Source organism: Corythoichthys intestinalis, chromosome 8, assembly GCF_030265065.1.
Source record: "Corythoichthys intestinalis isolate RoL2023-P3 chromosome 8, ASM3026506v1, whole genome shotgun sequence".
Classification (NCBI taxonomy): domain Eukaryota; kingdom Metazoa; phylum Chordata; class Actinopteri; order Syngnathiformes; family Syngnathidae; genus Corythoichthys; species Corythoichthys intestinalis.
Window position 1 is genome coordinate 45,295,846 of NC_080402.1, and position 27,158 is coordinate 45,323,003.

The 27,158-nt window shown below is 38.3% G+C and overlaps 1 protein-coding gene across 1 annotated transcript in view; it reads right to left on the minus strand.

Annotated features, from left to right (window-relative positions):
• Positions 1 to 262: 262 nt before the first annotated feature.
• Positions 263 to 27,158, minus strand: part of foxk1 (forkhead box K1) — a 40,074-nt gene continuing 13,178 nt past the window's right edge. The window contains exons 3-9 of the mRNA XM_057843258.1: positions 20,960 to 21,161; positions 20,747 to 20,893; positions 14,559 to 14,752; positions 10,954 to 11,126; positions 9,879 to 10,106; positions 8,391 to 8,561; positions 263 to 3,720 (exon numbers count right to left, since the gene is read on the minus strand). Of these exons, the coding sequence (XP_057699241.1) occupies positions 3,515 to 3,720; positions 8,391 to 8,561; positions 9,879 to 10,106; positions 10,954 to 11,126; positions 14,559 to 14,752; positions 20,747 to 20,893; positions 20,960 to 21,161 (1,321 nt within the window). The 3' untranslated portion in view covers positions 263 to 3,514. The remainder of the gene's footprint in view (positions 3,721 to 8,390; positions 8,562 to 9,878; positions 10,107 to 10,953; positions 11,127 to 14,558; positions 14,753 to 20,746; positions 20,894 to 20,959; positions 21,162 to 27,158) is intronic.

Sequence of the window (27,158 nt, forward strand, 5' to 3'; positions counted from 1 at the left end):
AGTGCGTCATTGTAATCTGTTTGAGGCAAAGCATGAGCGGGTCATTCCGCACATGCGTTAAATGCGTCAAATATTTTGTTGTTGTTTATTGTAACGTGATTAAGAAAAAATAATTAACCGCTCGTTAACGCGATAAGTTTGACAGCACTAATATATACATATATGTATATATATATATATATATATATATATATATATATATATAATACTGTAAATTGTTTTCACACTTGAGTATACATCGCACCAGCCATAGAATATTGAATAAGTCGTATTTTTAATTTATTAGAAACAAAGAAGAAACAATATTATGTTAAAGTCATAATGGTAAAATGGAGAACAACAGGCTAAATAGGCATCAGTTAACATATTAACAGCATTTCTGATAACTAGTATAGCCTAAACAACACAACATAACAATCTTGCTGCTGTCAGAGGGGGGAAAAAAAAAACTAGGTATGTCCCGGTCCGTTCACATGATCGGAAATCGTGCCTGATCGTGCCATTTTTCAGAGGACTGGAATTGAGTGAAAATGATCGAGTTTTTAATTTAAAAAATACATTATATATGTGTATTATATGTATTATATATATGTTTTTCTACTTCATGCTCGTACAACCTCTCACTCTCCCTCCTGCTGCTTTTCTTGGTCAGCAGTACAGCCGAGTTTGCTACTTAAAGTCAACGATGATTGACAGGTTTGTAGCTTTGATCTGGTGAGAGAAGGCTCTGTTGCTCTACGATCAAAGGCACAAATGTGTTAACAATCGTTTAATCCAGTGTTTTTCAACCTTTTCTGAGTCATGGCACGTTTTTACATTGGAAAAAAATCTTACGGTACACCACAAACCAAAAATGTTCCAAAGTTACTTTATGTACAGTATATTTAATAATAATTAAAAAATCGCAATATTTATACTTACCGTAATTTTGGACTATAAGCTGCTACTTTTTTCCCTCATTTGAATCCTATGGCTTTAAGTGCAGCTTATTTGTTGTATCATGCGCATTGGCCCATGATAATGTCATGTCCTAATTATGATGGTCTTATGACAGTGTTATGGCGCCACTGTCAAATAATGTGTTACCAAATTCCATAACTAGAAATTGACGAAACAACTAGAACAGTAACTGAAGAAATAATTAGCACAGAGCATGAATTTTGATTTGTTATTGACATCTGTAGCGCTGCTATGCATGCTAAGAGGCATGTTGGACCACAACAATGTTGACAGCAGGTGGCAGCAGAGGTTGACTTTCTCCCCCAAGAAAACAGTCATGGCCAAAGTGAAGCTTCTTGACGCAATGAAGCTCTAAAGCAGATTGGTTGAAAGCTTCACGGTGGTTCATTTGGTCTTATGACAGTCTTATGATGCCGATGTCAAATAAAGTGTTACCGGTTGACATTTTTCGTGTAAACATCTCATTATATGGTGAGGACAGCTGCGGCTTATAGTCAAGTGCGGCTTATCTATGAACGAATACAGTTTTCGTGTCAAATGTGGTGGGGGGCAGCTTATAGTCAGGTGTGCCTTATAGTGCGAAAATTACGGTACTCAGTATGAAACTTGAGCCTGTTTAGATGAACACAAAGCTGATATCCTTGCAGGTATCTTCTTCAACAACTCTCAGTCCATGTTTTTGTTTCTATAGCAGTTAGGCTTGAATAGCTCAGAATTATCAGACAGGGGGACTTTAGCAACGTCTTTAACCGCATCAGGGCCGAGCATCTCGCTGACAATGGTTTTGCAGGCAGGTAGTATTAATGTCTCTACCCCACGGTTCTAAGGGCTTTCTCATTTACCTTTGTGGTTTTTCTAAAAAAAGTTGCCTTTTTCTCCGTTTCCATGAAGGCAAACAAAATAGTCCATCGACTTGTTTAGAAGCGATCAGTGTTTCATTTGGAGATCACATTTAAGCTTGCTTGGCATCATGGCGCTGTTCGATCGCTTTCTAGAACTGCTCAGATTTCTAGTCATCAGCCACCTTGCTGTCCTCGACAATTTGTTGGAATAAAACAAAGGGGGAAGATTGATGTTTGTCCCATATGGATAAAATGGAAAGGACACTTTCGTGATTATCGACACTTGATGAGTCTAATCAAATGATGTACAGTAGACGTGCCGGGGTCCACATTATTGCAGACAACAAGGTGGCTGATGGCTAGAAATCCGAGCAGTTCTTGAACGCGACACGAGCAATACCTCGCTCATCTGCACACGACCGCAACCTTCTACCAACCCCTTCCTTCCTACTGCAACTCCGCCTGACGACGTAAAAAAGAAATGTGATATCGAGTAATTTCTCGCAGCACACCTGATGATCTCGTGCGCCTTGGCACACCAGTTGAAAAACACTGGTTTAGTCAATCTTCGTTGTCTAGAGGCTGTTCTTGGCAGTGTGAGCGTCAAAAGCGTGAGAATTTGAGTGGACTTACTCATATCAATTATATGAATGTTATGGTGAGTGATTAAAAGTATGGAGTTAAAGGTGATGCAATGAAAAATGTGGGTGTGCCTACATTTTGTGCTGGTGCACCTGAAGAAAAAATATTATGCGCACCAGGGCAACCAATGCAAAAAGTAGGTGTGGAGCCTTGGCAATATACTGGTATATTGCCAAGGCCATAATGTTAATTCATCCAATATTGTTCAGGCCTATCCCAAACAAAGCTATTCAAGTTATCCGGTGAAAATTCTTCTAGTTTTAATATCGTAATATAATATCGCAAGATTTGCAATGTATCGCAAACCCCCAAAAAATCTACATCAGGTGACTCAGTCTCGGGTGCAAAAATATGTGATCGGGACATCTCTAGAAAAAAAATGTGACTAATAGTCCAGAAAAGACTGTGTGTGTAAAAATATTAGTGATGTACACTATGGAGATAAATATTTTGCTGTTGTATTGAACAAAAAAAAAGTTGAAAATTTTCAAGTTGGCCCTTGCATCCTTCAATATTTCTGAAAGCAGTCCTTTAAGACAGGGGTTTTCAACCCAGTCCTCAAGGCACACTGTGGGTCCTGGTTTTTGTTCCAGCCGATCCAGCAGAGACAGTTGAACCAATGAGGCTTCTGCTAAAACAAGCCACACCTGACTGCAATCAACTGATTGCACTTGTAAAACACCAGATTGGGGAAAAAGTGTTGTCATCTTGTTTGGTAAGAATGAAATCCTGCACCCACAGTGTGCCTTAGTGGAATAGGTTGGGAACCCCTGCTTTAAGAAATATGTTTGGACACCCCCGCTCAGGGTTTTCGACAACAACCATCACTTATCACGAATGAACACACTGTTTTAATTCAGTGGTTAAAAACGATTGCTACAATTTAGTCAACCGAGACAATAGTCGCAAATGGGTCATCGTCTCTTTGGCGACTCAGTCATCTCATATTTTTGCCCGAGAAAAACGTTCACAAGTAGTGTTTGCTTCAATTTCTTTTCTAAAAGTCTGATCTTTTCATGATAAAATTCCCTTCAGGTGTTTTTTCCGGGCATATTTTTTTTGGAGGGGGTTCACTTCCTGGCCTCGTAGCTTTGTGGCATCATGGCGACGATAACAGGTTGCTGGGTGGCGGTGGCTTCGCCGTCATCTATCTTAGACCGCTTGGCCTGAGGTTCGCCGCCCGTGCTGAGTTGCTTGGCGGAAAGCGGATGACTCACCACTACTGGAGGGGAGCTGGAGGCCTGAGTCGCCAGAATCTGGAGAGGACTGCTTAGACCTGAAGGCCACAAGAAGAAACGGCTCTGGTTAAAATGCATCCACGTTAGAAAAAGAAAAATAACTGAAAAATAATACAATGGAAATGTTCATCCATCTAACCATTTTCAAGCAAATAATTTGCTTGAAATTTCATCATTTAATCAATGCTTTAAAGACTCACTTTTTCGGGAAAGCCATTGACTATTTACATACAGTAGTATTGTTTGATTATTTTAAGATGAAAGTTGTAATGGTAAATTATTCATATTTATTGAGCAAAAATGCTACAAGTAATGGAAGATAAGGTCAGAATTATTGTGGTTTTCTGATGACGATAATGAAAATATTTTGACGACGAACTACTGTTTTCATGACGATGACGAGACAATAACGAACTAAAAACGTGTCTTGGGAGACCAAAACAATACAAGACAAATGCCAGTTCGTCTGACATGACGAAAATTTGACAAAAATGCGCTAAAGTTACTGTTCACAATTTGTAACATATTCTTATTGTGCTGTGTCTGAAGTTAGTCAGCCTGCATCCTAGCAGTGTTTGGGTTGTGTCACTCATGTGAGATGTGCTGCGCCACCACCTCCTCAATCTCACCGGTGTTAAGATGTGCTTCAAGCTAGGCTGCGCTCCAAGCTTGCTTGTTTTTCAACACATGGTAAGATTTGTTTTCTTATCTTGGCAAGAGAGAATACAATGCTGGCCAAATGTATTGGCACCCCTGCAATTCTGTTAGATAATGCTCAATTTCTCCCTGAAAATGATTGCAATTACAGATGTTTTGGTAGTAAGCTCTTCATTTACTTTGCTTTCAATAAAAAAAACACACAAAAAAACACAAAAGAGAATGGAAAAACAAAAATAAAATAATTATCATTTTACACAAAACTCCAAAAATGGGCCAGACAAAAGTATTGGCACCCTTTGAAAAATCACTTGATGCTTTCTAATTTGTGTAATAAACAGCACCTGTTACTTACCTGTGGCACATAACAGGTGGTGGCATAAGTAAATCACATTTGCAGCCAGTTAAAGTGGATTAAAGCTGAGTCAACCTTTGTCCTGTGTCCTTGTGTGTACAACATTGAGCATGGAGAAAAGAAGGCCAAAGAACTGTCTGAGGACTTGAGAAGCAAAACTTTGAGGAAGCATGGGCAATCTCAAGGCTAAGTCCATCTACAAAGGCCTAAATGTACCTGTGTCTACTGTGCCATCAATAAGTGTAAAGCCCGTGGCACTGTGGCTAAGCTCCCTAGATGTGGACGGAAAAGAAAAATTGACGAGAGATTTCAACAAAAGATTGTGTGGATGGTGGATAAAGAACCTCAACTAACATCCAAACAAGTTCAAGCTGTCCTGCAGTCCACAACAGTGTCAACCCGTACTATCCGTCGGTGTCTGAATGAAAAGGGACTCCATGGTAGGATACCCAGGAAGACCCCACTTCTGACCCAGACACATAAAAAAGCCAGGCTGGAGTTCGCCAAAACCTACCTGAGAAAGCCAAAAACGTTTTGGAAGAATGTTCTCTGGTCAGATGAGACAAAAGTAGAGCTTTTTGGGAAAAGGCTTCAACATAAAAAGAGTTTACAAGGGAAAAAAACGATGCCTTCAAAGAAAAGAACACAGTCACCACAGTCAAAAATGGCGGAGGTTCCCTGATGTTTTGGGGTTGCTTTGCTACCTCTGGCACTGCACTGCTTGACCGTCTGCATGGCATTATAAAGTCTGAAGACTACCAACAAATTTTGCAGCATAAGGTAGGGCCCAGTGTGAGAAAGCTGGGTCTCCCTCAGAGGTCATGGGTCTTTCAGCAGGACAATGAGCCAAAACACACTTCAAAAAGCACTAGTAAATGGTTTGAGAGAAAGCACTGGAGAGTTCTAAAGTGGCCAGCAATGAGTCCAGACCGGAATCCCATTCAACACTTGTGGAGAGATCTGAAAATGGCAGTTTGGAGAGGGAACCCTTCAAATCTCAAGAGACCTTGAGCAGTTGGCCAAAGAGGAATGGTCTAAAATTCCAGCAGGGCATTGCAAGAAACTCAATGATGGATACTGGAAGCGGTTGTTCGCAGTTATTTCGTCTAAAGGTTGTGCTACCAAGTATTAGGCTGAGGCTGCTAATACTTTTGTCTGGCCCATTTTTTTGAGTTTTGTGTAAAATGATTTTTTTAAAAATCCCTATATTCTTTTGTTTTTTCATTGCAAGCAAAATAAGTGAAGATACTACCAAAGCATTTGTAATTGCAATCATTTTCTGGGAGAAATTGAGCAGTATCTGACAAAATTGCAGGGATGCCAATACTTTTGGCCAGCAGTGCATATGCGATGTTGCTTTAGGGCGTATTCACACCTGTCGTTTGATCCGCACTCCGCACCATACCAAAAAAAGTTCATGGTTCACACCTTTTGGGCTGGTATGAATACACACCAGCGAACCCTGATGCAGACAAAATTGCCGGTCCGAGGCCTCACCGCAGAGTCTCTGTTCGCTTCTAGGTGGACCGTGGAGCGGACTATAGCTGAAATCACATACCTTTTTGTATTGACCGGAAATGTTGTTTGGTTAGCGCAGTGCTTCTCAATTATTTTCTGTTACGTCCCCCCAAGGAAGACGTAAATGTTTCGCGCCCCCCCAACTCTCTGCCGCCACTGTAAATAGTATCATTCGTCTATATTACTATTATAAGTACGCCTCAGCCTAACATTGTGTCCTTTTTTTTCTATTAAAGAAAAAAAGTAACATAGATCAACTTATAATAAAGTATAACTTTTTTAACATTGTGTTGCTTGTAACAGAAAAGACAATGCGCATCAATTTGCCTGAAGTTAAAAAAAAAAAAAAAAAAAAAAAAAAAGTCACATCCAAACTGTAAAAATACACTCAAGGTACATTTTTGACCATTTGATACTGAAAAATAAAATGTAATAAAATCAGTAAATAATAACAAATTCAAATTGATTAGAAACATTTACTCTTCAGGACAACATGCCAAAAAATTTGACCGAAAAAAAACAAAACTGAATAGAAGGGGGGAAAAAGGTCTCTGGACAGAAGGAAAGTTTTTATTTTCGCTGATTCACCACAGTGCTCACTGGTTTACTGATATAACACTGACAAAGCTGGACGATTGTGACAATTGGCAATATTCGGCACATTTTCGCTGAAAAACGTGGCGTCTTAACTGATTTGGCTTCTCCGCTATAATCATTTTTAGACTCAGTAAACAGTGGTCTTTCCTCATTTCCCACTATATTAAAAGTCAAAGGCAAACGGCCCGAAAAAAGCGCATTCTCGGCGGCCGAGGGAGAACCGTAGGTGAGGGCGGTGGTCGTGACGATCCCAAGCCGAAAACAGCACTTCTCGGCCGGACACGTGAGAAAGACAGTGGGTCGCTGCGTGAGTCCAGCTCTGCATGAGTCTCTTCCGTGTGCTCTTGCTTACTTCAAAAATACTGCACGCACTTTGAAAATGAGAGCGCCACTGCCACCCACGGAGTGGATGTGCAAGTACACTTTATTCTAGTACGGCAAAAAAAAAAAAAAAAAAAAAGCATGTTCCCCGAGGTCACTCGCGCCCCCCCTGGCATCGCTCTGCGCCCCCCTGGGGGGGCGCGCCCCACCATTTGAGAAGTACTGGGTTAGCGTCACAGTCTTTGATTAGCAGTACGTCAGCTAATATGAGTTTGGGTTCAACGTGGCGCAATGAGGAGCGGAATGTCCATTGTCCATGTATAATGAACGTGGCATCAAAGGCCTCTGATGCTCCAATTTTCCCACAAATGTTTGTAATTGGATAAAACAAATCATTGTGAGCACGTTTGCAGTACTCGGGAGCGCTGTGATTGTTTACTTCCTTATTTTAACGTGTTAGCATTTTGTCCAACATTTGAACGATTTTTGCACATGCATAAGGGTTGTTGTCAAATCCTTCGTCGCCTGCTCAGATTGCAATGTGAAAGGGAACTGCATCAAAAAAGTCTGGCCCAAATGTGTTTTGGTGCGACCAAAGAAAGTGAACTATGGACTTTCCTGATGTGAATATGTCCTTTGTCTTTAAAGGTCTGTGCTGAGTGATCATCACACACTAAATGTAACTCATAGCGTTAGCTTAACATTCATGTTAGCATAAGCATTAGCATCACCTATGGTGAGCGTTGTCTTCAACTTTTTTTTTTTTTTTTTTTTCCCATACAATTTGTGGTGTCCAGGTGGGTTTAAATGATTGAAAATAATGTACTGGCTTCCTGCCGAGTGTGTATTAACACGAAGTTGTAGTCTTTGTTGTCCTTTAAATCTCATTGTACTCTATACAATGAAAATAAAGGCTTTCTATTTTTCTAAGACGCTACAATATGCGCTCGTCTGTCAATATTCATTCTAAATAGTTGAAAACCTTTATTTTTCGACTAAACATTTAGAATTTTAAACACGAAAAATATTCATAATAAAAAAAAAAAATCCTATAATATAATTTTTGTCAACAAAAACTAGATGAAGACAAACACATTTTAGAATCACTAAAATATGAAAAAGAGTAAGTATTTTCGTCCAAAAGACTAAGACGAAAATTAAATGGGCAGGCAAAAACAGAAGTCAGAAATCTGCACGTGTAGTAAAATTATATTTTCTCAGCTAAAAATCAAACAAAAATCCAGCCAATGTGACATGTACCTGAAGTGAAAGCGGCGAGGCCAGCTGCCGTGGAGACGGCAGCGAGCTTCCCGTTGTGTGTTACAGGGTGCACGGCGAGTTGATGCAGCCCCAGCGCCGTGTTGCGCGCATCGGCCGACTGCGCGGGGCCCTCGGTCGTCTGAATGACGAGCTCACGATTCATCTGCGCTTCTGACGGCCACAGAAACAGACAAAAGATCAACACCTGCATTTGTTAGTTTCATCACATACAAAGCACTGCTTAATGCCCCAATTTACGAGCTATTGAATTTTAAGTAGGGCTGTCAAAATTAACGCGTTAACGCGCGGTAATTAATTTTTTTAATTAATCACGTTAAAATATTTGACGCAATTAACGCACATGTCCCGCTCAGACAGTATTCTGCCTTTTGGTAAGTTTTACAGCAAGGCTTTTTGTGCTAACAGCGAACACTTGTGGTCGCTTTGCGACATGGTTTATTGGTTTTCTCCTCTCGTTCAATATGGCTGCAAGACGTCTCTGTTGTGCTTATATGATCCTTCGACAAGATTTGTCCGTAAGTATGGTTGTTGTAAAGAATGTACATATTATGTTAATAAGCGAAATGTTATATTTTTTGTATGAGACGCTTTTTGTTTATGTTTAGTTAACCTGTATAGCGTGCTAAGCTAACGTTGTTGCTAATGCAATGCTTGTGTACTTTTTTTGTAGTTTTAAAGGGGACAATGGTTTGAGACCAATTTATTAATAAATCAGATGAAAAAGGAAGAAGTCTGATTATTAAGGCGTCGTTCACTAGCTGTCTAGCGTTGGAAAAAGTAGACGCTTCGGAGTGAGGACAGCATAGACAGATTTGAATGACAGTAGATTGAAATGCCCACTACAGTCCTTATGTACCGTATGTTGAATGTATATATATATATCCATCTTGTGTCTTATCTTTCCATTCCAACAATTTATTTTACAGAATATATATATAATTCACAGAAAAATATGGCATATTTTATAGATGGTTTGAATTGCGATTAATTGCGATTAATTACGATTAATTAATTTTTGAGCTGTAATTAACTCGATTAAAATTTTTAATCGTTTGACAGCCCTAATTATAAGACATTGTTTCATATACAGTATTTTTATGTTGCTGAAAATGTAGCCTTTGTTGGAGGGGAGTTATTTATTTATTTATTTATTTAAATAAGAGTATGGTTAAAAATGCAGTTTTTTTCATAGATAGGAAACAATAGAATTAAGTCATAAAATTGGAGTTTTGTGTGTTAGTTGGAGATTTATGTGGTCCGATTTTTGGGGGAGATAAGAGTTGTAATATTGGGTGAATGAAATTGATTTTGTTCGATTAAATGGTCATAATATTTTTGCAGTCCTATCTGTTGAGAGAGTCTAAAATTGTATTGTGTCGTAATAATTCAGAAATAAAATATTTCTGGCTTATATTGACCCGCCTTCTGACCCTACTCCTGCTGCCAATCATCCATTTTGTGACTTACCTCTGAGCTCCCCACCACACGATGCGGTGGTGACCAAAGACGGAGCACAGTAGCCGTTGGGCGGGGCGCCAGAGACCACGCGCAACATAGTGACGGAGGACGGCGGGGGATTCTGGAGAAGGTGGACCTGGCCACCGCCCCGAGGGATAAGGGCCACGGCCTTGCTGAGGGCGGCACCCGGGTGTGGAGGCGCCGCCATGATTACGGGCTGTGCGCCGACCGGAGATCCTACGAAAACACGCAACAAAACAAAGTCACAATCCTAACAGATAATGCGTATTTTTTCATAAAATATATGAAATTTGGGTGACACATCCTTAGCCAGCTATGCTTTGTAAGTACATAATTCAGAGCATTATGTCGGGAAGAATAGATAAAAGTGTTTGGAGTCATGAAATAATTGGAAATTATGAGAGAAAACGTTTTATTTCACAGAATAAACTGTTACTTTCCCACATTAAGTCGTGATTCATTGACAATAGTCTCATTCTTGGGAGAAATTGTTATTAGGTATAGTAGAAAGTTATTTTTTAATGATAGAAATAGTGCTGCAAGGATTAATCGATGAACTCGAGTAATTCGATTAATAAAAGATTCAAATCAAATTTTGTTGCTTCAAGGATTCGTGGAGTTAAGAGTGGCGTTGTGATGGCTTGTTTTGAAAGTGTTTGCATTTGGTTTAATTGATTTGGGTGGATACACGGCCCTCCAGTGACAACAGCGAATATGACAGAACTCATCGAACATGGCTGGATCCAGTTGCTCCCTGTTAAGCTCAACATAAGGTCGTAAGTTTTTGTTTGAGCCAATATGATTCTTTATGCATTTGTATGTTAGTTTAGAGGTATATTTAGCGTTTTTTTTTTTGTTTTTTTTTTGTGGGAATATGTGTTTGAACAATTTGTTAAGAGCAATGCAAAAGAAAAAAAAATTTGCCTTTTATATCATTTAAGCTAGCGGACTTTTGCTATGCAATTTAGCCAATTGTTTTGTTGATATAACCCAAAAACCAATAATAATGTAACCAAAATAAACAATAATTTCATCAACTTTTCTAAACAACAAAGCAGCTCACCTGGTGCACTCTGTGTGTAACGATATTCCGGCACAGCGGCCAGTTTGTGCGCAAGTTGCTCGTGGTGGTCTTGAGGGATGGGGGATCCCTCCCTACTAAGACATTCAGGGGTTTGCAGCCCACTAGACGGTGGAGAAAGCAGTCCCTGGTGGGTGGGTGACGCGGGGGCACTCCTGGAAAAACAAAGCAAACAACATCGAGACAACCGCGTCAATGAAAACGGAAAAGGAAGAGACACTTACTTTGTCCTGTCCAATCAAATGACAGCGAAGAGTAGGAAGAACAAACAAAACGGTTATCTAAGACTTACTGTATACACAACGCATATACCGATTAGAGCTGGGAATCTTTGGGCACCTAACGATTCGATTACGATTACGATTCAGAGGCTCCGATTCAATTATAAAACGATTATTGATGCACCCCCCCCATTTAAAAAAAAAAAATGTTTTGTACATTAGTTCCAAAATTGTTCAAAAATACTCTCAGGCTAAACCAAACTACTATTTCAGTATCAAGTTAACATATAACAGTAAACAAATATACAAAAATAACAGTAAATAAAAAAACTCCAGTCCCCATTCTGTATCAGCAGCTTTAAACTACATTCAATTAGGGCTGTCCCAAACGACTAATTTTCTCCCGATTAGTCAGCCGACTATTTTTACGATTAGTCGACTAATCTAATAATTGAGAAAAAAAAATATATATATATATATATATATATTTTTTTTGTTTGTTTGTTTGTTTTTTTTTTTGTTTACTAATTTAGCAATGACATTTTTGTTGACGCTTATCAATTCACAAAAAAACATACTGGAACACTTAAATTATTTATTAAAGTACAAATAAACACGTAAATAACAATAATAAATCACAAATAAACAATGAGTTCAAATGCTGATAGAATTAACTAGTGTAGCATCCCGATTGAAAAGATGGTCTCTTAAACTGATGGTTTACAACTTTTATTCCATCCTTGATGTAATCACACCGTAAGAGCTACGGTGCACACAAATAAAACAACACAATTAGAAATTAACGAAAACTTTTCACCTTTTTCCTTTTAAACCTTATTTATATATCAATGAATTGCCTATATGAATTGCCTTTACCTTAATTTATTACCTTATCATTGACAATCTCTCCCTTGAGTGCAATCACTGTATATACTGTATATATTTATGACCTTTTAACCTTATATAATTTTCTATACCATAACATGAAATAAACCTTTCAGTTAGCATTAAGAACAATACTAATAGCACTTCACTTATAGGCCCAATGTCAATGAAACATTATTATTTAGTAAGGCGACAGCACCCTCTGGTGTACAAAAAAAAAAAAAAATTACAAACGGTGACGGCGCTTGAGGTGTTTATTCACGGCCGACGTGCAGCCAAGCTTGGCATTGAAGAGACAGGACAGAAGAGTGTACCCTCCTTTGTTTCTTTGAAATAAGTCAATGTTTTGGACACTGGTGCGCTTTTTTGGCTTTGTGCCGCTTTCCCCGATTGCATACAGAGCATCCGACATTCTGAACTTTCCGCGCATATATTTTTTTAACCCTTCATTAACCGTCGACGGGATGTTGTGCTCGTCGACGGATTTACGTCATCGATGACGTCGACTATGTCGACTAGTCGGGACAGCTCTACATTCAATTAATTTAATGTTGTGAATCAACCGTTAAAGTTGTTAAAATTGCTCCCGTTATTCCATAATTTCCCTTTTGTCTACTTTCGACATGTGAAAGTTTTAAAACTATTTTAAAGATAGATTCAAGTCAATATTATACCGATTTAGGAGTATTTTAGATAAAAAGTTAATTAGGTTCGCTTGGAAGGTTCGCTACAACAGCCTTGAAGTGTACTGCTTTAAGATGGCGGCCGTTTACTAAAGCCCGCATCTACCTTTCTGTAGATGTGCTGCTAACGCTACCGAATCTATAATGCATCTAGTCCTATATAAATGATATCACCGTAACATTATGTGGATGTACTTTGTAGCAGCTGTCGGCAGAAGTCAGGTATGTTGTTGTGTTTTTTTATCTTGTGGCATGAGTTGAGCTAGAGCCGTGAGTTGAGCATTGGCATTACCCGAGGTGCCGGGTAATGAGAAGCATGATGTTTAGCTACTCTCGCTCCGTTCCTCATTGTGTCCCGAAGACCGCGCGGCGCGCTGAGTGTGTTTTACTTCCGCTTTACTTGGCATATTTCAATAATCGAAATTTGGATGTTTGTGAATCGTTCTTGAATCTTCCACGGCCGAATCGCGAATAATCTAAGAATCGGAAATTTTGCACACCTCTAATACCGATTGTCCTTTATATTTTATATAATACTGTACTGTACTTTTGGGGAGTTAACGATGATGTCCCGCGGACTTCCATTTGTTAAAAAGTTGTTGCATGCATAAAATAGATCAAAATGAGAGTAACCTGTATAGAATTTCTCACCTAAGTGTCATTTTTCTAAGTCAAACTGTTCTGTAGATGAGCAGATTTGACATCGGTGACAATGAGACGTAACCCATTTCTCACTCAGCACAAGCCTACTCATCTTCGGAGTGCTGAGGTAAGGCGTTTCACTGTTGATTTTATGATGTGCAATGCTGGTGAATTTAGCCAAACTGTGACGAGTTTATAAATGGGTTCAACATATTTTAGAAGGAATCCCTATGTATTCAGCCAAATTTCTGTAGCTTGATCGTCAATAGAAGGTCTACACGATGTGCATGTTTTCCTCGTTCTGTGACAGCAGAGTCCTGAGTCGCAGTCGCCGCCACACAAAAGCAGTATATACTGTAATTGCATACATTTGTTGTGTTTATTGCAAAACCCAACCCATTCAATCACAACCATTTTTCACAAGGCAACTTAGACTTTAATTCATCAGAAAGGAAACATCACAAACAATCACTCAGCCCACCAAAAGGAGGGGGAAAAAAATCATAACGGTATATTTTTACAGGGTTTCTACAGGTATCAGCAAATGTTGAACGAATCTACTTTACGTTTTGAAACGTCTATTTAGATATTATATTAAATATTTAGATACTCCCGCTATAATGTCAATATTTTTTCTTGACCAATAAACACTATTAAAACCCAGGCAACCCACAGGTTTACTGCAATGTTAACGTCCTAACGCTATTATCTCGCAATATTATCAATATTCTAATGTCGTCTTTCGTGCATATACGTAATTGCTTACAGAGTTTAGTGGTCAAATGGCACTATGAAATGGAGGCGCGTGGTTGTCGTGCACATGCTCAGTCGCGCTTTGGATATCAATTCGATCGGGATACCCATTCGTCAGAACACCGGAATTTTGACAAAATCCATTCAATGACTTTTATGGCTTTTTAATGCCTCGCATGAATCCTGTTTTAAAATAAAACTAACATATTGTTGTTTAACTTGACAAGTTCTTTGTAATTTTGGAATATTTTATCACTATCGTCAAACAAAATGAATACAACCAATTTTTGTTATCTGATTCCGAAACTCTGAAAATGACATAAGGTCCAATTTCCAATCATACGATCAAAACAGGACAAATCGAATTCTACTTTTTTGCCCCAAACAGTTTTGAAGCGCTTACCGGGATGAGAGGGGTCCGAAGGGGGTCCGGAAGCAGGCCACACCCCTCTGCCTTCGCTTACGGAAGGCTTGCTCCACAAGCTTGCTTTCCGAGGCAGAGTCCACGCGCCAGAAGCTGCCTTTGCCTGGCTCGTCCTGCGAGCGCGCCACTTTAAGGAAGTAGCGGTTCAGTGACAGATTGTGTCGGATGGAGTTCTGAAGACAAAAATGCAAACTTTCACCAAAAAGTTCAAACTTGAATGAATCAAGCTGAAATTAAACCTCAGATCTAAAACTTCATTTATAATTTTTTTGAATGCTTGTAAGATTACAGGCATTTTTTCCCTTTGAAAATCAGTGTTGTTTTTGGCAGCCCTTTTAATTTTTTTCTTAAGTCTTTTGGACGAAAATACTTATCAGTCTTAATCATACTTTAGTCATCTCAAAATGTGTTTATCATCGTCTATTTTTTGTTGATGAAAAGTTAAGACTAATTTCATCTAGTATTGACGTTTACTTAAATGTTTTCGTCTGTAAAATTAAAAAAAAAAAAAGACTAAAAATAAATGAATAAAGGTTTCCAACTATTTTAAATGAACATTGACGGACGAGCACATGTCAAAACAGTATAAATACATATATATATACATATATATATATATATATATATATATATATATATATATATATATACATACAGTGCCCTGCAAAAGTATTCGGCCCCCTTGAATCTTGCAACCTTTCGCCACATTTCAGGCTTCAAACATAAAGATATGAAATTTCATTTTTTTTGTCAAGAATCAACAACAAGTGGGACACAATCGTGAAGTGGAACAACATTTATTGGATAATTTAAACTTTTTTAACAAATAAAAAACTGAAAAGTGGGGCGTGCAATATTATTCGGCCCCTTTACTTTCAGTGCAGCAAACTCACTCCAGAAGTTCAGTGAGGATCTCTGAATGATCCAATGTTGTCCTAAATGACCGATGATGATAAATAGAATCCACCTGTGTGTAATCAAGTCTCCGTATAAATGCACCTGCTCTGTGATAGTCTCAGGGTTCTGTTTAAAGTGCAGAGAGCATTATGAAAACCAAGGAACACACCAGGCAGGTCCGAGATACTGTTGTGGAGAAGTTTAAAGCCGGATTTGGATACATAAAGATTTCCCAAGCTTTAAACATCTCAAGGAGCACTGTGCAAGCCATCATATTGAAATGGAAGGAGCATCTGACCACTGCGAATCTACCAAGACCCGGCCGTCCTTCCAAACTTTCTTCTCAAACAAGGAGAAAACTGATCAGAGATGCAGCCAAGAGGCCCATGATCACTCTGGATGAACTGCAGAGATCTACAGCTGAGGTGGGAGAGTCTGTCCATAGGACAACAATCAGTCGTACACTGCACAAATCTGGCCTTTATGGAAGAGTGGCAAGAAGAAAGCCATTTCTCAAAGATATCCATATAAAGTCTCGTTTAAAGTTTGCCACAAGCCACCTGGGAGACACACCAAACATGTGGAAGAAGGTGCTCTGGTCAGATTAAACCAAAATTGAACTTTTTGGCCACAATGAAAAACGATATGTTTGGCGTAAAAGCAACACAGCTCATCACCCTGAACACACCATCCCCACTGTCAAACATGGTGGTGGCAGCATCATGGTTTGGATCTGCTTTTCTTCAGCAGGGACAGGGAAGATGGTTAAAATTGACGGGAAGATGGATGCAGCCAAATACAGGAACATTCTGGAAGAAAACCTGTTGGTATCTGCACAAGACCTGAGACTGGGACGGAGATTTATCTTCCAACAGGACAATGATCCAAAACATAAAGCCAAATCTACAATGGAATGGTTCAAAAATAAATGTATCCAGGTGTTAGAATGGCCAAGTCAAAGTCCAGACCTGAATCCAATCGAGAATCTGTGGACAGGGCTGAAGACTGCTGTTCACAAACACTCTCCATCCAACCTCACTGAGCTCGAGCATTTTTGCAAGGAAGAATGGGCAAGAATGTCAGTCTCTCGATGTGCAAAACTGATAGAAACATACCCCAAGCGACTTGCAGCTGTAATTGGAGCAAAAGGTGGCGCTACAAAGTATTAACGCAAGGGGGCCGAATAATATTGCACGCCCCACTTTTCAGTTTTTAATTTGTTAAAAAAGTTTAAATTATCCAATAAATGTTGTTCCACTTCACGACTGTGTCCCACTTGTTGTTGATTCTTGACAAAAAAATTAAAATTCATATCTTTATGTTTGAAGCCTGAAATGTGGCGAAAGGTTGCAAGATTCAAGGGGGCCGAATACTTTTGCAAGGCACTGTATATATGTAAATATTAGGGGGTGTAACGGTACACAAAAATCTCGGTTCAGTACATACCTCGGTTTTGAGGTCACGGTTCGGTTCATTTTCAGTACAGTAAGAAAACAAAATGCAAAATATAAATGAGCTAGTTGTTCATTACACACTTTTGTGTTTTTGTTTTTTTTTTCCCCAACAATATGAACATTGGCCTATACAAAGCTAGAATTCTGCTTAAAAAGTAGCGGGTATTTAAAGATAATCCAACAATTTGCCTTTCAGACCCCGCGTATTGGTCAGCTTTCTTTCTGAAAGAAAGAAGGAAAAAAGTTCTGTGCTTAAGAGAAAATCAATCCTAATGACTTGTAAGATTTTAACATGTATTTTACAAATGAAATGCCTCAATGAAACATTTTTTTTCTTATGAACAGTTTTCAAAAGCTTTATTGGTGGATTTTCTCAAGTTAAAGCGCCACACAGAAATTAATAAATTGAGTAAGCAGGATGTGTGTATTAGTCTTATTATTTAATTTAATTACTGGTGTTTTAGCTCATTTCAATTTATTTCATTTAAATGGGCTATTATTTTTTTTTACAATGTGTTTATATTTTACAAATGTGATGTATTCATTTATATTGTATATTTTATCTTGTATAACTTTATTTCCTATGTGAATATTAGTGCCTACTTGTTTTGTTGTGGTAGGAGGGTTTTGTATTGAACACGGGGCCATGTTGGTTATTATTATAGCAGAGAAGACAGCAGTAAATCAACAAAGACAAGTCAACTGTGCCCCGATCTACCACTCAAGAGATCTGATGGACTCAAAAAGTTGGTTATGATTGCATAGTTTGAAAATCGACCGGATCCACTGTATTTTTACACGAGTGACTTCCGCCCGATCCAAGCTACCGGTAGTACAGTAGTATTGGCGCAGGAGGGCCCCGTCTCGCGTCAAATAATAAACTCTGCCATTCTTTTCGCGTGCGTCACGTTGAGCCGCTTCTGGGACGCATCTAACACGCGGCTGCACTGCGACTGGTTTGCATTGGCTTATTGACTCTAACGCCCGCGTTTCACTGCGTTCTCGCGGCGGCGACGTTGTCGCGTCATTGACGTTTCTTGGTGATACTGTCCTACCGTGTTGGTCCTCTTTATGGTAGAGAAGACGGAGTAAATATAATCTACACAAAGAAACTGTAACCCAATCGACTCACAGCCTCGAAAAGTAAGGCTTATATTACGTCAGGAACTCGTTCGGTACGCGTCCGTTCCGAATGGAGCACCACGTACCGAAACGGTTCAATACTATTACATGTACCGTTACACCCTTAACATATACTGTATATATATATATATATATATATATACTGTATATATATATATATATACTTTATATATATATATATATATATATATATACACATATATATTATATATATATATACGTATTATATACCACATATAAACTACAGTATCGTCAATGCTGAGAGCCTTGTAGGTGCCACCATACTGATATCTACTATTATAACATACATGGAGTACTCAAGTTACAAACATTTCCGTTCCTATGCTGCCGACGCAACCCAAATTTCCGCATAAATAGGATTTCACTGCTTAAGTCATAATTTATGTCAAAATACTTCATATAAAACAACAAAAATACATAAAAATACAAACATACAATGCTGTACTTACCATTACTGCCGAGAGATGGATGGAGAGTTTTAAATGGTTTTTATTTGGAACCGAAAGCAAAAACATGACTAATGTAACGCAAACAAAACGAAACCATTACCGCCTTCTTGCTCCAGCCACCCATTCCTTTCTCACTCCAGTCAGACACACGGAGTGTTTAGGTATACCCCAAAAAAACACCACTCAACACAACAACATGCAACCAGATTGTTACATTACTGTCCTTATTTTTATGTTACATGAAAGTCTCACTGACTTCAACTGTTTGCGACAAAACTGCTTTCAGTGACGAGCAAGACATTTTCGCGGGAAGGTTTAACTTTAGTCTGAACGCAGTAGGAGTGGGAACCTCAGGGCACTTCACGATACGATACGATTCGCAATACAATGCTCACGATAACGATTATCTCACAATACAGCGATTATCGATGTATATTGGTCAGAAATTTGATACATTATATTCTACGATATAACTGTTGAAAGGAAAAAAAGGATATCTCAAAATAGAAAAAGTACTGTTTAAGTCATTTATTAAACAGTGACACCTTTTCTGTGCAACATTGCTGTCAAATATGAATCTACTGCAAATTGTGTACCTGCACATGTAGAGGAAACAAATCCCAACCACTGATATCTCTTGGAGAGATCATGATGAATGGCAGCCTTAATTTAAAGTTTTAAATCTTTAGAAAAAAAAAAAATAACAGTGCTGTAGGTGTCAGTCAGCAGTTGAGCTTGGAGTGGGGCAATGATATAATTGGTGGGTCTTTTTTTCGTATATGACCTTTGTTGCCAAAAGCATTGGTTTGACCACTTCCACCATCTGCTTCAGCATTTGAGATGTCAGACTCTTTCCTCACCTTAAAAACAACAAAATAAAACAAAAATATTAGTTACTTAATAGCTTTTGAGTTGAAATCCTGATTTTTTTTTTTTTTGTGTGTGTGTTGGAAGTATTGAGTGAATTAAAAAAATATGAATTGAATGTATAGAAATTAAAAATGCAATAATTACCTATTTTTAATATGTAGACTACATTAATTATCATGCACGTCACCTCATATATCTTGGAAGCTATTCAAACCATTTTTATAGCTTATTGCATCAAAATGGCAGTAATAACAGTTAGTGTAGTAAAATAGATGCAAAGTGGTTCTCAAATAATATCAAATAAATCAGTAAATTCATGTAGGCTTGTTCGATATTCATTTTCATCCAGTTTAGGGTCCTGGTTTATTTTATATCACTCAACACCAAATGCCAGCAAAATAATACATGTAAGTTAAAAAATCAATTCCATTGCAAAACTTTCTTACCTCAAGTGATGAAAGCGAAGCAGTGAAGAAATCCGTGTCCACTTCGTCACCAGCTCTCAGTGAACCTTATTTTTGTTAGACAATTCTTGCATACAGCAAAGTCCTTGATCAACTTACTTCCTTTCTTGTTGGTGTAAAATCTAAAGTGTGTCCACATGTGATTTGTAGCAATATTTTTGTCACTTTTTCCTCCAACGTTCCCACGAAGCTTTTTTATTTTTTTCAACCAACTTGGAGCTTCCTCTCTTCTTCTCTAGACAACTTGTGCGCACTTTACCTTCACTGCCACTCTTGAGCGCCCCTAGTGGACTGCCAAGGAATTGCTCAACAAACATTGAGCAGTTCACAGCATCCAATGGCCAATATGTCAAATAAAAGTATTGATAGTTGGCGGAAGCATATCGATAACCGATCGGGTTGCAAAATATCACGATGTATCGCTGTATTGAGATATTGTCACACTCTTAGAACGCAGTATACGTCTTTATCAACATTCGTCAGTGTCTCTCCTTTGTCCATTCTTTTAATGATATGAAGCTTTGTTTCCATGGTAATCGCTTTTCTTTTGGACCCAGCTTTCCTCTTTGGTGCCATAATGTGAAAAAAGGAGGGCAAAAATATCCTCCCAGTACACACACACAGACGAGCGCTATGCACGAGCTATGCAGAAACTATGGCGCTGTGGTGGATAAGGCATGGGCGTCATAAAACTGAATCATCATAGGTCGAGGACATCGTAAACCAAGGACTCCCTGTATATGTATTGCAAACATATCCATTTGACATAACATAGCGTATTAGTTTGCTAGATGGCAGATTTTAAAAGCCTAAAAAAAACTACTAAAGTTAAACATCGTGCTGAGGTGTGTGTAGATTGCAGCACCCACCTGCCAGCCCTTGTCTGCAGTGCGGTAGTAGGGGTAGTGTTTAGTGATGTGAGCGTAGATGCCGCTGAGTGTCAGCTGCTTGTCGGGCGCTGAGGAAATGGCCTGAACAATCAACTGAGCATACGAATACGGCGGCTTGGACTCATCCTGGACACAAAAGGCACAAGCAAGTAAGCAGACGAACCACAGCCCAACCTCGAATAGTTTCATCACCTTGGGGCTATCGCCGCCGCTGGCCGACTCCCCTCGGGGCTCTCCGGCCGCTCCCCGCTGGTCAGCGATGTTACGCCTCTGCTCCGAAACGGCTTTGGCTGCGTACTCCGCCGCAAGCTGCAGGTCGTTCGTCACGTTACGGCCATAGCGATATCCCGACGACCCAGCGCCACGAGGGCTGGCCGGGCATGAGTTGGGAACGCTGAGAGAAAAAGACAATAAGGCTGAGTATTAATCCAATAGTTAAGAGACTATACAGAGTTTGTCTCTTCTTTATTCGCAACTGCCCCCTCTGACCTAAAGATTAACTGCAGCTTGTGCGTGGCAAGTCATCAAACCATCATATCTGCACCAGAAATGTTAAAACAGTTAGTAGCAAGTCTTATGTGGGTTAGACATGTGCTTTTGCCAAGCTGAGACTAGGCGGAGGCTCAGTGAAGCACTACTGCTGCATCGGGGACGCGCCTTGACATGTACAGGCGTGTGTTCGCGCAGATTGTTCGATCTAAGTCCTTCTATTGAAGGTAAGAAAAAGGGCTTTGTGTACACATAAGGGCATTGGTGGAGCATGCATGGAAAAGAATAAATAAATTATAAATTAACTATAAAAATCCTGCATAGATGATGCATCATGATTTTTTTGGGTGGGAAAAAGCTGTAACATTACAAAAAATACAGAAATACAGCACCTGACAAAAAGTACTTTTGCAATATTCATTATTAAAAAAAAAAAAAAAAAAAAAAAAAAAAAAACAATCTTACGTGAATAAGATCGCCTTTTTGTTTTAGAAATAGAGAATGATGTGATTTTGTGACGGAAAAACATTTTTTGCTTAACAAACCGATTGTAACATTACAAGAAGAAAATCAATCATCTTTATTTTTTTGCAAAGCAAAAAGAAAAAAGGTTGTTCTTTTTTATTTAGGATGAAATCATATTTTGGTTATGAAAAATTGATTTTTCTTAATAAAAAGTTCATATATAACAGTGATATATTCAACTTTTTTTCTGAATAAAATTACCTAATATTACGAGACTGAATTTGTATTTTTTCCCTCCAAGGAAAAAAAGCTAAATTACCAGAATTAAGTCAAATTATTTTCAATTACAGAAATTAATTTAGTCTACTCGGGAAAAAAAATTATATTAGGAGAATACGTTTTTGGTTGTCCGGGTTTTACATATTTTATCATGAAACGAATATAATTTTTTTGTTTGGTATTTATTCATGACAGTACGTTGTCATATACTGGTGTTGCGTAGTAATGAGCAGACGTAACTTTGTGGTCTATGTCAACTTTTTTAATGCACCGAAAACACTCATGCACTTCACACTCGATATCATAAGACAGCAACCTAGATGTACTCTGTTGAACCCACCCAGGTCCCATGCCATTGGCTGTGTGAGCCCAGGGTGATCATGGGACACGTAGTCCATATATTACATACGTGGAAGCTTTAAAGTGCTGTAAAATTGACTTGAATTGCTCAGTATGCTTTGTAATAGAAAAAGGGTTGGGTGGTTCAGTTACGTTTCTGCTTTGGAAAATAAATGTCAAAGTATTTTACATCTATCTGTGTGTATAAGGGGAAACGGTTTCTGAACAAAATTTGTTAAGTCCTGCTGTTTGGAAGCTCACCTATACGTAAAGCTTGTAGCTCAAGTGAAGTGTGGCGTCTACATGGTATTTGTATACCGGCGTGCACTGTGCAATTGTTGAATGCATGCGTGTTTCTTTGTTACAGTTTCACAAACTTAAACAAATTACTAGATATAAAAACAAGAAAAGACCAAGCATTGTGTTTTATTGGAGGACATTCAATGTTAGCTAGCTGTTGGGCAGTGCACGAGGAAACGCACTGTTTTGGGCTTAAAACTTACCGCATTTTTCGGACTATACGTCGCACTTGACTATAAGTCACACCAGCCAAAAATGCGCAATGAAAAGGAAAAAAAACATATAAGTCGCACCAGAGTATACAGTAAGTCGCATTTTTTTGGGGGGGGGGAATTTATTTGATAGAATTCAGCACCAAGAACAGACATTTCATCTTGAAAGGCAATTTAAAATACAATAGAGAACAACAGGCTGAATAGGTGTACGGAATGCTAACATCACATGATGCTAGAAATTAGATCGGGCCTAAAAAATCCAGCCCGACCCGACCGGACCGTGGGTATTAAAGCCCGACGCGGCCTGAGTCCGATCAATTAACTTGATTTGCTTGCCCGAGCCCGAAAAAAACCCCCGATATTTATGTTTTATTTGTTGGCACGAGCCCGAAAAAAGAACAAAATTTTATGTTTTATTTGTGAGGACTCAGGAGAAGGAGGAAATGCAGGGATACGATGCATGGTTGCGTTTTGTGTGATCACGTTTGTCACGATGCCGTTGCATATATGCATAATGATAACAAATTAAAGTCTTTTGTAACGAATTCTCCCAGTTAAACAAGACTGTAAGATGGATAGTCAATAAACATTTATATCTTTTCAATCTGCGTGTCTGGTCTAACAGGCAGATAGTGGATTTGACTTTTGTTTTAATATCCTCGAGTTGGCAGAAAAAAACACAAGTTTTCTTAATGTTCAAATAGTCTACATATTTTTATGATCATTATAAATGTATTTACACAACGAAATAACGCTGGAAAAGTTTGTTAAATATATTTCTCGTATGAGATCAAAGCGCTACAGTCGTTTACATTCAGCGAAGCCGACACACGTTTCCGTATCTTCAACAATCAATTTGAATCCTTTCCATATCCCACTCCTACTGCAGTAGTTTGCGTTTCAATTCCCCTGTCTTTAGTTTTTATTTTCACTCCAAGAGCTGCTCCATATCGAAAAGGAAATACCAGGATGCTCGCGGAGAGGAAGATTGAAAAGAGAGCCACTGCGTTCACGTGCTCATGCATGCAAAGCACCTTCTCTGTTTTAGCCAAACTATTTATTTTATTTAACATCCATACATCGGTTTAGTATAAATATATGTATATATATATATTTTTTAAAAGTTAGCGAGAGAGAAGTCTGCCCGACCCGACCGTAAATAATCACACACACAAGTCGCTCCAGAGGATAAAACGCACCCTGTGCCAAACTATGAAAAAAATGTGACTGCAAGTCCAGAAAATACAGTATATATTTTAGTATTTTTTGAAGAGCTAAAAAGTTACAAACTATTCCAGAAGTACAATGGCATTTCCAAAAAAAAAAAACCCAAAATATACTTATTATATATTATATATATTATATATTTTATGAAAAGAGGAAGAGGAAGTATTGTAAGCCGTTGTGAGCTTTTGTTCAAATATTATACATGTATATATTTTTTTTCGGTATCGGCAGGGTGAAAGTGGGCCAGAACGGTCAGGAACGCAGTTCCGGTAAAAGATTCAGGGCCAGAACGTAGTTCCGGTATAAGATTCAGGGCTGGAATGCTGTTCCGGTACACGATGCTTTGATTGCGAAAATATCACAGCAACTGTCAAAGCGCTATGTAAAAAAAAAAAAAAAAAAAATGCTAAGCTGCCACACATGCATTTCAGCTCCAAGAAGAAAACAATCTACTAACATCAGATTTAAATACACAAGTGTTAACAACAAGCATAATAAAGTGCTTGTGTAGCGTAATCCGTTTCCACCAATATTTATTATTGATTTTATTCCACGGATGGCATGGAGGTTTCCCCAGCTGCTGCAGTTATCCGAGTCTGACGATGATGAGTCACGTGAATGTGCGAATGCACGCAGCAAAGCAAAACGCCTGGACTCATTTATCCGTTCAATTTGCTGACATACTGACATGTGATCAGCAGAGATGGTTAGCTCTGATTGGTTCAAATGTGCATGTTTTCTGGAAACAGCACAAAAAAATAAATAAATAAATAAAAATTAGAAAAAAAAGCTTTTTGAATTGATGCGACAAAAAAAGGGCAATGCAACATAAATTGGATCAAATCTTTAAGAGCAAGGATAGAGTTGAGGACGATCATATTTTGTTTTATTTGCTCTGATGGGGAGGTTCAGGACATCTTAGCTGTCAATGTGCACTTTGGACTTATTTTTCTACATTTGTTAGTTTATAAACAGTTATACATGTTAGGCTACTTATTCATTTCCTTGATATAAAAAAGAATGTTTGCTGGATTCTTAAATATATTCCATTTCACTCTGCATAATATAAGTCATTTGTACTTATTTTTCTGAATGTATGTTACTTATATCTTTATTATTTAAAAAAAAAAAGGAAATGTTTACATTAACTTCAATTTTGATATATATCCTATGTTCTGAAGTAGTTAAAATTGAGAATTGGCATTTAGTATGTGAGGAAATGAGGGAAAATAAAAATTAGGAGATGGAGGTTGGGATTATTGCTGCTTTTGTTAACTTTTATTTTGCAAATCATTGAAAAAAATAAAATAAAATAAAATTTCTGGCTCCGTGGCGATCTTCACGTCGGGGAGTTCCAGCAAGAAATTCTAGCCACTTTCACCCCTGGGTATGAGATCAAGACTCTTTAATGGCAGATTCTCAAAATCGGGTGCCATAAGATGCGATCGGGACATCACTATTTTAAAAAATATAAAGTGGGCCGGTCTAAGGCATGAAATTCCTGGGTTAAAAATGACTCCCACTCTGGCCCTGCTACATACATACAAACACGCACGCACACACACCTACCTACATACATATATACGTATTGTATACACATACACTGTACACTCACAGTCATAATCAGTGACACATGTTAATTATTGGCTAATGTCCATGTACAACAACCAACAACAGCTGCTGGTGTTTGCAAAGTCAACAACCTGTCTCTGATTTAGCATTAACAACACACACACGCACGCAATCACACTCCCCCAACACACACACTTTCAAGTAAATTCATATTACAAGAGAATACATTCGTTCTTCGAACAACAAAAGGCCATTTAAGAAAATGAAAAACTGGATTTTTCAGTTATAATAGGAATATACTGGACTGTCTCAGAAAATTAGAATACACAATATTCTAATTTTCTGAGACAGTCCTGTACATTAATCCACCATTTAAAGCAGGGGTGTCCAAACTTTTTGCAAAGGGGACCAGATTTGGCGTGGTAAAAATGTGGGGGGCCGACCTTGGCTGACGTCCTTTACATAGAACAATATACAGGACTGTCTCAGAAAATTAGAATATTGTGTATTCTAATTTTCTGAGACAGTCCAGTATATTGCAAAAGTAAGGCTAAATCAGTAATTGAATAGAGCACAAAATTTTCAAAGATTAAAGTTATAAAATGACAACAAATGTTTTTTTTTTGGGGGGGGGGGCATTAAATTACTATACTATACTTGTTTACCGAGATAAAAAAAAAATATTACGATAAGAAAAAGTTATAGGTTTTTCTGGGTAAAGTCATGAATTTGGACAAATCCAGTATTTTCTTGAATCTAAATGTGTCTTAAAAAATAGCAATATTTTTCCAAGACAAAAAATATCTGTAGTATTTCTTAAATTGGGTTTTGTGGTTCAAGTTAGATTTTTTTACACAAGTATAATTCCATTGATATCTTATGATGAGACTATATTCATATTTGGGGGGGGGGGGGGGGGCAGGATACTAATCTTACAAAAATTAAATAAAAGTAAAGTTATAAAACGTTTAAATAATTAAAGTAGTAGTAATTTTTCAAGCTAAAAGGTCATATTGGATAGGAAATGTTACATTTTCCAAGTTGAAAAGCATTTCTGGATAAAATTAAAAAAGGGTAAAATTACAAAACTAGTCGCACTTTAAGGATCAAACGTTTGAGCAATATTTCACCTGTTAACTTTTCATTTCATCTGAATGAGGTTGCCCCCATCGGAGCAAGAAGTCACAACCTTCGGAGAATTAGGTCATATTCTTTTTTAGACAAAGTCAGAATCCTATGAGAATCCACATTTTTAAATTACAGTTAATGGGCAGTATGACTTGAAACTGTGATTGGCGGAAGCACCCCTTAAAAGTGTAATTTTATGATTACACTCGTAGACAAATGACATTTGTCCACGCAAACTCCGTGCTTGTTGGTGTGTCTGCTCGAGCGTGTGTGTCTGTGTGTGCGTGTATGTATGTGTGTGTAGAGCTAGCAAAGGAAACCACCAGTGGACGTCAATACAAAAATGGCCTCCAAAGCAAAACAGTTACTCCTCCACC